The following is a 10,165-nucleotide window of genomic DNA, read 5'->3' on the forward strand; positions in this document are numbered from 1 at the left end:
ACTTTATTGTAATTCCTAGGGAGAACGACCCGAGGTCCAATACTTCGGTTTATAAATTTTAGGGGTTTGTTTTAGTGACAAACAACTTTTTGTATGAAAGGATTAGTGATTGGTTTAGAAACTATACTTGCAACGAGATTTCACTTGTGAAATTCTAAACCGTCAAAAATCCAAATCGTCAGTCTCCCAACCCTACCACACCGTGCTGGTGGGTCACCAGATCGGCGTCTCGTAGTCCCAGGGCATCAAAAACGTTTCAAAACATGATGTTCGAGTCTGCTCCCGTATCCACCAGGATCCGCTTGACAAGGTCGGTTCCAACCCTGGCCGTGATGACCATGGGGGGACTTTTCGGCACCTCGTCGAACCATTGGTCTTCGGGGCCGAAGGAGATGGATGGGAGTCCCTGGGGACTTCTGGCAGACGAGGAGGAGACCGCGAGGACCTTGGCATCTTTTTTCTGTGCCGATTTTGATCTTGGGGCGGAGTTCCTCGCTGTTACTACGTTCACCACCGTGAGACCGTGGTTGTCTCCCTCTGGTTCTTGGCGTCGTCTTGTCGCCCGGAACCTGTTTTCGCTTTTCTGATCCCGATTGCGTCTCCTCGGCTCTCTTATAAGATGGGAGAAGTCGGCAAGTTTTCCGTCCCTGATTGCCTGCTCCAGGGCGTCTTTCAGGTCGAAGCAGTCTTGGGTTTGGTGCCCGTATCCCTTGTGATATTCGCAGTAGAGGCTCTTGTTTCCCCCCGTCCTGTCCTTCAGAGGTCGGGGTTTCGACAGTATCCCCTTCTCTGCTATCTGTTGGTAGACTTCCGTGATCGGTGCCGCGAGGGGGGTGTAATTGGTGAATTTCCCGACTCGAGGGAATGGTTTTGTCGTCTTGCTCGAACCGCCGTCCCTAGCGTGTTCCTTTTGTCTTTCTCCACCATCGTAGTGCCGGGTTTGGTTGTGGGGGGGGGGTTGTCGTTTATTGGCAGCCACAACCCGGATGACTTCCTCGTCGTTGATGTACTCTTTAGCCACGCACTGGATCTCCTGCATTGTCCAAACTGGTCTCGTGGTAAGGTGCTTCCTGAAGTCGTCATTTAGGAGCCCATTCGTCAAACATAGACTCGCTACCGAGTCCGTCAACCCGTCGATTTCCAAGCACTCATCATTGAAGCAATCCAAGTACTTCCTGGTCGGCTCCCCAGTTCTTTGGGTCACCTCTAGCAAGTTGATCGGGTGCTTGGCTTTGGCGATCCTGGTTGTGAACTGAGCCAGGAAGGCATGGCTGATGTCGGAGAACTGGGTCACCGAGCCCTGCGGGAGGTTATTGAACCACCGTATTGCCGGTCCCGCCAGGGTGACCGGGAAGGCGCGACACCTTACCTCATCTCCTACTCCTTCTAAGTCCATCCTTGCCTCGAAGGCCGTCAGATGCTCCAGGGGGTCTTGCATTCCATCATACCTCATGTCCGTTGGCTTGTCAAAATGTTTTGGCAACCGGACCTCGAGTATGGAACGGTGGAATGGGGTCGCTCCCATTATGACGGGTCCCCGTGTTCCCGTCGTTCTTCCCTCGTCGCTTTCCCGACGAGTGTCCTCGTCCCCGCGGTTCATGGTAAGTTGCCTTTCACCTCTGGCATAAATGAAAGGGTCACGATGTCTTCTCGCGCGCCCCCTTTCGCCGGCGCTTTCGGATTCTGCATGTGGGCTAGGCGTGCGTCTGGAGCGACTCCTGGAGCGAGATCGGGAGTAACTCTGCTCTGGGGTGCGCTGGTCGCGTTCTCTGTCTGCTAACCGGCGCTCTAAGTCTTGCATTCTATGGCGTAACTCTTGCATTATTCTGGCGTGGTTGTCGCCAGTCCCCCCGAAGGGGCGTCTCTCGTGCGCCTGGGTTGCGTCCCTCGGGGGGATCTCGGATGTTGTCGGGCTCCCGTCCCGGCGGCGTCGCCTCCGGGCACGGCCTCGCGGTTTGCTTCCGTTTCTACTAGCACGAAGTCCATGGACGACTCCCCACAGACGGCGCCAATGTTCGGTAGGTCGGTTATCGGACGGTTCGGGTAGTGATCCAGGATGATGGTAGGGGCTCGTCAAGTCGTGGACTGCCGGTCAACGATACGCGAGGTCCCGAGTACTTCGTGTGGAAAAAGGGGGGTGCCACCTGCAAAGACACTCCGACGCTCTTGTCAGTAAATGTGTAGGCGGAAAGGGTAGTGTGATATGTGACGTACCTCGGGGAAAGAGCAAGTCTTCCCCTTATATACCTGTCAGAGGTGGGCCCGATGAGAACAGGCCCATGTTTCTAGGGACGTTGTCCCACAGCTGCTCATGAGCTATCCTGGACGCGTGTCCGGGTCGGTTGCGGGGTGTATATCCGGACCGGGTGGCATCCGGGTCGGGCCGACCCGTAGGGGTTCTGAGCCAGGCCGTAACACTATTGAACATATAAAAGGAGAATTAAATTCACTTCCTAACTTTCTTACTAGAGAATTTTTGCAGGGAAAGAATGGATCAAAAATCAGCCTCCAGTGAAGATTATGGTCAACTTTTTGACCAAATAAAAGAAAGAAAATTGCCTATTACTCCTATACCAGCAAAATCATTATCATTAAGACTTATGACTATGTCATAGGTTGTAAAAGTATCATCATCATCATCACCTTCTAAGAGCTCTTTAATTACTACTAATAATAAATTCACATTATTGCAACCATCAGACCTCTATAACACTCAATCCTTGAAAGAACAGTTTTCTTACAATGAAAAACCTAATCCTATCAGAATATTAACCATCGAAAAAGAGTGGTTCAAAAAAGATAGGAAAATCCTATACAAGACTATTTTTCCAAATACTTTCCATTATATTCCTATTAACCCACAAAAAACCCAAAAATTCTATGAATTCATATTATTGGACACTGGATCTATTGAATTGACACATTATAGAGATCCCAACACCAAACAGCCCATTTATTTAAAAATAAAAATTATGAAAATATTATCTCTACAAGAGTGGGAATTACCCCCATATCAGTCCAAAAGCTTCTCTTTAAAATTTGAACCTCAAAGCTATACCTATTATGATTACTAAGAAGCATGGAATCATATCTTATTCCTATCACCAAGTCCCCATTCTTGGTTCATTTGGTTCAGAAAGGGATATCATTACAATTTTTCAAATGGTTCTAATCATGGTTCTAGAATTTTAGACCGATAGAAGTCTTCTTCCCAAAAGAAGCCAGCCTAGCATATGAATACTTTAAAAGCAAGTCATCATTCTTACAAGAATACAAATTCATTTCATCTATAGCAGCTATGGGAATAAGCTGGATTATAACTTGGGAATATGATTCAGCCGCATATGAAGAATGTCCAAGCATACAATATTTGGTAAGAACAATAAAAATAAAGTGGTGGAACAAATATGATATAAATTTGCTAAGAAAAGCAGCTATTGATCAATGGTTAACAACATCACAAAAGCGTCCAGCAATAACAGCTTCAAGCACCACCAATGAGCAAATAGCTTATAAAAAGAGACCTAATTCTTAGTGCAGAAGCGACAAATTATGGCAGCCCTAGCAGCAGCAACCTCAGAGGAAGATATCCAAAGCTCTCTACCAGCAATACAAGCCGTACCTCTTGGAGAAGACAAAGAGGTCCAGTCCAGCCCGCCTCATTACTATCAAGACTCCGAAGACCCATTTGAAATGTAGTAAAAACTGTATATGAAATCAATGAAAAAAATCCAATCATAAAGAAAATGATCTCAGTAAAAAAAAAAAAGAAGCAAACAGTAAATGTCGGCAAAACAATAAATGTCGGCAAACAGTAAAAGCAAATAGTACTGTCGAAAAATAGTAGTCAAATAGTAATCATTTGGGGTCTATAAATACCAAAGGCCTCGTTCATTCCCAATCAATAAAAAACTTGAAAGCTCAAGAACTCTCTCTACTTCTATATCTTCTTACTTCATAAACTTCTCCAAATATTTGTAATCATCTTCAAATTTGTATCAACTTTGCAAGCAATAATAGTACAAGTTCATCTCTGTAAGCTTACTATCTTATGCTTTCTTTTTTTATAATTTCTTAATTATTATTTCTATTCTTATAACATGAAAGAGTTTTAAAAAAGACTTACTTCTTTGAAGCTTGTTAGAAGAAAAATGAAAATAAGAAGATTAATAATTGTTCAGAACTAAAAGTAGAAATAAAAAAGATAAACAAAAAAATAATCAGAACCAAAAAGTTGTTACAACATACTAAAACTACAAAATCAATAAAAAATGTTAGAGAAAGTTATAGGAATAAGCGTATTCAACGTGTTAGAAGAATACATTATCTTCATAGACAAAGTATGATTGCTTTACAAGAGATACAATCCCAAATACTAGTAAACGTCCAAATGATGCAAGGTGATCCTCAACCTTTACAAGTACCAGCTCAACCTTTACGAGTGGTATATATATATATATAATAGAGATCAATAGTTAAAATTATTGGCACATTAACATTCTAGAAAACGAAAATTTTCAAGTGTTCCAAAGAGAAGCTTCCTATATTATATGTTAGTACTTAGTAGTATTTAATATAAAGAGTTTTATGCATACCCAAGTACATCATATGTAATATGTTCGATGTAGTTGAATCAAATAATTATGATGATACAAAGAAACACAGAAGTGTACGTACGGAATGTCCTGAAACAACAATGGGCTTTCTTGTCGGAGTAGATGACAAGTTTGTCTTAAATATATGTATGGCATGAGATTCTCTCATTGGCTTGGCAGCGCCGCAGTGGCTTCTTATGCTCTTCTGTTATCTTGTTACTGAGTCAAACGAGGGAAGGGATGCATTTCTTGCGATGCCTTAGTATTCATCTAACATAGTAGCAGCAGTACTTGTGTACTCTACTGAATATTGTGATGTAAACCCACCAGTCTCCACATCATTATCATAACAGTCAACATCAGTTTAGATTTTAGAACAAGAAAAACACAATCTTGAACGGAAACTTTATTTGTTTATTTCTTTTAGAAACAATTCAGGCTAGAAATCATTACTCTACAACAAAAATATTGGATGCATCTTTGAAATGCAGTGAAGTTATTTGTTCCACTGGTTGAACTAATTTACTAGGATGAGCCTCAATGGATGTCACAGAAACAGTAGCTTATAAGTGGACTGTGCTGTACTTGAGAGTTGAGACATGTTCTGCATCAACATCATTTGCCGGTGGCCGTTGCTTGCAAATATGTTTATTTTGAGGACTTTTGCATAATTAGTATTGTGACAGATTGATGATCTCTTTAGTGCAAATGATGGAAACTCTGGTTATTTTCTCATTCGCCGTTCCTTGTGGATCCATGGCATTATAGTAAATAGTAAGTTTTCATGCTTCCCTAACAGGGTCAAGGGCTCACATACATGCAATTCATCAAACGTTTCGCGAATATTATTTCCCAGTGTGTATAACTTGTACATGCTGAAGTGAACGCTTCCTAAGGGGTGAATTGTGTTACTCTAACCTCTGAAACTTCACAAAGAAGACAGTAGTAACGAAATCAGAAAGTTGGCTTGCAGTTTCACGGCAAATTAACACGCACCAAAAAATAAAACTGGGGCAATGGAGTAACACGTAATGGGTTAATAGCCGAGGGGAAAAAAAAGTGAAATTAACCAAAACTGAACCACGCGCAACACAAAATGGTTAGTATTTTAGGCGCACACAACTATAGCCCGTTCATACTTTGACATAATCATATTTTCAGATGCTGGTTTTAAGTCTTGACCAGAAGTCCAGAACCAAAACATATATAACAAGTGGTAACAGATATTAAAAATAAGACAGCAACGTTTGTAGCACAAGAATCTGATGACAAAAATTAAAACCAAGGAGCAAAAATAAGTTGTGGTCCTCATCTAAAATTACCCATTCCTGTTAGAAATAATAAGCAGGATAATAACTCTGAGCTCTTGCTAAGTTGAATACAGATACAATAATAACAACAATAACAGAATAAAAAGTCTGTTGTACCTAAATTTTATACAAGACCCGCAAAATGCTCATGCTCATGCTCATGCTCATTGCTGAACAAAACCTCGTATGACCTGCAAAGCGGATTCCCATGAAGCCAAAAAAGTTGTCTAATGTGCAAACACAGTGTCATTTCGTCTAGGTGGTCTGTCGGGAATAGTCCCTGGCTTGAACTTGGAGGCTTCGTGCCTTGCCAATTCAGGTGGAACAGGGCTGTTGCTTTGAATAAGCATCTGTTTGAGGTCATAGAAGACATCAGTGTCCTGAAGAGTGAGGAATGTTGTTGCCACACCAGTCTTTCCTGCACGACCAGTACGCCCAATGCGGTGCGTGTACATTTCAATGTTCCCAGGCATATCATAGTTTATCACATGAGCCACATCGGGTATGTCAATACCACGTCCAGCAACATCTGTGGCAACAAGAACATTGTATCTCTTGGTCCTAAACCCTTCTAGACTAATCTCTCTCTGCTCCTGCGACTTCCCTCCATGCAATGTAGTCACACGATACCCTTCCTTGTCCAAATTCTTGGCAACCATATCCGCATTCTTCTTGGTGTTAACAAACACAATTGCCGTCTTGTCATTAAGCTCATCAAGCAACCTTTGAAGCTTATGGAATTTCTCAGATTCCTTCATCATTATCACATGTTGGCTGATCAAGTCAGTTGCCTTTCCGGCAGTGCCAATGGTCACCACAACAGGATTCCTCAGATACTTCCTAGCAAGCCTCTCCACTGCCGGAGGCATGGTGGCACTGAACATATAAGTGGTCCTATAAATCTTCTTCTCATCAAGCTCCTCATCTTCATTCTCAGGTTTCAAGTTGCTGGAAGGCATGGCATCCAAGACACCCATCACCTGTGGCTCAAAACCCATATCAATCATGCGATCCGCCTCATCAAGAACAACATAATTGCATTGGTTCAGCACAGCATATCGCCGCTCTAAACAATCTATCAAACGACCTGGAGTAGCAATGACAATCTCACAGCCTTGCCTAATCTTAAACCCTTGTTCCTCAATGGACTGACCACCAACAATGGAGACAACCTTAATACCCAGATATTGAGCAAACTTAACAGTCTCATCCTCAATCTGCTGGGCAAGCTCGCGAGTCGGAGCCATAACAACAGCATAGGGACCCTCAGCCTCATTCTCCTCACTCATGGGGGGAAGCCTAGTAATGTAACTCAACATGGGAAGAACAAAAGCAGCAGTCTTACCGGAACCGGTCTCGGCAATGCCAATGACATCACGCTGCTGCAAGCCAAGGGGAATTGCAGCCATCTGAATGGGGGAAGGGGTCTTGTACCCAGCCTTCTCCACCGCCTTCAGAAGCTCATTGCTGAGCTTGCTCTCTACCCAGCTCCGCATGGGGCGAGGTATCTTGGAACCCTTGTAGGAGATGTTGTAGTCCTCCCTGAAGATACGCCAATCCCTCTCCGTCATTTCCTCAAGCTTTTTCTCGCTCCAATGGCGGTCAACCCTCATGTCGAAGGTGTCGTAGAGGTCGGCAGCAGCCTCCTTGCGGCGCTGGGCATCGGCCTCCTCGGGCTTCTCCTCGACGCCGTCCTTGCGACGGATCTGCTCGCGCATCTCCTTCTCGTTCTTGGCGGCGAGCTTCTTCTGCTCGCGGCGGTCCATGCCGGCGCGGAAGCCGCGGCCGAAGAGGAGCTGAGCCTCGTGAGGGTTCTGATAGAGGGAGTTCATGTCGCGAGATGTGTCCTCGGTGTTCTCCCAGTCGAAGGAGAAACGGAACTTCTCGCTGGGCTTGATCACGCGCTTCTTCGGCTTCTTCGAACCAAGGTACTGTTCTTTGATGGATTCGAGCTCCTTCTCGCGCTCCCGCTCCGCCAATTTCTCCAACCGTGCTCGTTCCCGAGCCCTACTTTCCTCTTCGCGCTCCCTCTCTCGGTTCCGTCGCTCCGCCTCGCGGTCCCGATCGCGTGCCCTATCGCGCTCCCGTTCCCGTTCCCGTTCTCGTTCTCGTTCGCGGTCTCTGTCCCTGTCCCTATCCCTATCCCTGTCCCTGTCACGGTCGCGGTCACGCCGGTCGGAGTCAGCGGAGGGTTTGGAATCGGCCGCGGAATCGGAGGAAGGTCGATTACGAGAAAGGAGCTGCTCTTGGCGGCGCTTCTGGTTGGCGATTTCCTCCTGACGGCGCTGGAGTGCCAATTGCTCGCGCTGGGCTTTGGTAAGGAAGACAGGCTTGGATGGTGCGGTGGAGTTGGTGGCGGCGGCGGGGGGTAAGTTGACGTCATCGATTGAGGGTTTCATAGCAGTTGGCTGTGCTCCTATGAAGTAACAGAAAAAGAGGAAAAGGGATCGCTTGGTTAATTGCAGGAGGGGACAAGAGAACACACCACAAGACAAGAGTAGCTCAACACCGACGATCAAAGATTCCACACTCTTCCTTCTATGTTCTTTCAGTCTCAATCCTTTCGCCCTCCCTTTCCATTTTCTTCTCCTCCTTTTTTTTTTGGTTTGATTTCTGAAAGGTACAGAGCTCAGGCCCATTTTATAACAGAAAGCATATATTGCCATTTGGGTCCATGTAGCTTTTAAAGTCCATTAAAAAATGATGTTGGACAAAAAAAAAAGAAAAAACATACAGGATGGTTTTTGATTAACTTGCCTCGTTACCAACTAACTTGGTTGTGTGGTCAGCCCACTCTTGTATATGCAGCAATTCATTGGCCAACGACAGACTCTTAAATGAAGCTCAAATCTGTGACGAATTAGTTTTTGACCTATAAGGTTGGGAGATATTATAGAAAACAAAAAACAAAAAATAACTTGCCCCGTTACCTCTTAATTTTTAGCGTTTGGTGAAGAGATAGAGACGAAAAGACTGAGACTGAGAGACAGAGACTAAGAGACAGGGATTGAAATAAATCTCAGTATTCTGTTTGGTACAAAATGGGAGACAGGAATTAAAACAAGAATAAAACTCTAATTTAATTTGCACAAAGGGTAAAATTGAAATTAATTAATTGAAATGAAAGTATTTTAGGTATAAAATGTTATTAAAGTTTCAGTCTCCATCTCTAAAAATTTCAGTCTCCTGTGTTCCTACTTTTTGGAAGTACTGAATACTAAAATTTTAGAAACAGAGACAGAAATTTTAGTACCAGTCTCTGAACTAACAAACACGATACTGAGTCTCAGTCTCACAATCTCTGTGTCAGTAATTCAAAACAAACGCTACCTAATTGCTTATGCTGCTATGCTTGTGATTCGTCTTGTGAGTTGTGATTTTATTCTCTAATAAGCTCTAAATCACACAATGTATTATGTTATAAGTATGATTAAGAAGTAATCATATGAGAAAATAATTTTAGATTCGTTTGAAAAATTTCAAAAGCTATTTTTTTTTTTTTAGCTTTTGACTTATAAAAAGTTATATTAATAGTGTTTGGTATAATTTTTTAGATAAATTTTTAACTTTTTAAAAAGTTATTTAAGAGCTTTTGAAGAAGTTAAAAAATGTGATTTCTCCTATTTTCAAAAACTATTTTATTACTCTTATTTAATGCACAACTTTAAAACAAGGACTTCTATAATAACTTTCCAAATACAAAATAACTTATTTAAAAGTTATTATTAATAAAAATCCTTATATTTTAAACTCTTTTTTCAAAAGAATTTATTTAAAAAGTTTAGCCAAACTGGCATTAAACTACTTTTAAAAAGATTTAATTTTTAAAAAAAAAATTATTAACAAAATTATTAAAAAAGATTAATTTTTGTAATTTTAATTAAAAAAAAAACCAAATCTTTTCTATAAAAAGAATAAATATACCCGTAAATTTTTTTTAACATATATTTTCTATAATTACCTATTATACTTAAATTTGGTTTCCATTAAATATAATTACTTACATTTATACTTATTGTTGTTCGAATAATGTCACTGCTGCTTAGATCTAGTATTTGGAAGGTTGAAAAAGTATGAATGAAAACTTGGGTTTTTTTTCTAATTTTTAATTAATTAATTAATTAATTTATTTATTTATTTATTTATTTATTTATTTTTTGTTGATAATAGATTGATACTGTTTTGCATTTAAATGTTTTTGGTAGCTTCTAAATCCCTAATATAATATTTTGAAGCTGCTTGATTTTCCTAGTTGATGAA

The 10,165-nt window shown here is 41.9% G+C and overlaps 2 protein-coding genes across 3 annotated transcripts; both read right to left on the minus strand.

Annotated features, from left to right (window-relative positions):
- Positions 1–256: 256 nt before the first annotated feature.
- LOC148578575 (uncharacterized) lies at positions 257–1,822 on the minus strand. Its single transcript, XM_088503105.1, has one exon. The coding sequence runs from the start codon at positions 1,820–1,822 to the stop codon at positions 257–259; it is 1,566 nt and encodes a 521-aa protein (XP_088359231.1).
- Positions 1,823–4,905: 3,083 nt separating this feature from the next.
- LOC107637019 (P-loop containing nucleoside triphosphate hydrolases superfamily protein) lies at positions 4,906–8,507 on the minus strand. Of its 2 annotated transcripts, none has more exons than XM_088501908.1 (2): positions 6,023–8,507; positions 4,906–5,515 (listed from the first exon to the last, which is right to left on the minus strand). In XM_088501908.1, the coding sequence occupies exon 1, from the start codon at positions 8,302–8,304 to the stop codon at positions 6,133–6,135; it is 2,172 nt and encodes a 723-aa protein (XP_088358034.1). In that variant the 5' UTR covers positions 8,305–8,507; the 3' UTR covers positions 4,906–5,515; positions 6,023–6,132. The 2 variants fall into 2 exon arrangements, with proteins under 2 accessions (XP_088358034.1, XP_016195964.3); XM_016340478.3 differs by having other exon boundaries at positions 4,906–5,521.
- Between the last annotated feature and the right edge of the window lie 1,658 nt (positions 8,508–10,165).

The sequence above is a fragment of the Arachis ipaensis genome, chromosome B1 (assembly GCF_059453495.1).
Source record: "Arachis ipaensis isolate K30076 ecotype BB chromosome B1, ASM5945349v1, whole genome shotgun sequence".
NCBI classification, from domain to species: Eukaryota; Viridiplantae; Streptophyta; class Magnoliopsida; order Fabales; family Fabaceae; genus Arachis; species Arachis ipaensis.

What these genes read in the sequence shown, in the direction of transcription:
- LOC148578575 (XM_088503105.1), bottom strand. Translation starts at nt 1,822, where the DNA reads ATGCAAGAGTTACGCCATAGAATGCAAGACTTAGAGCGCCGGTTAGCA.
- LOC107637019 (XM_088501908.1), bottom strand. Translation starts at nt 8,304, where the DNA reads ATGAAACCCTCAATCGATGACGTCAACTTACCCCCCGCCGCCGCCACC.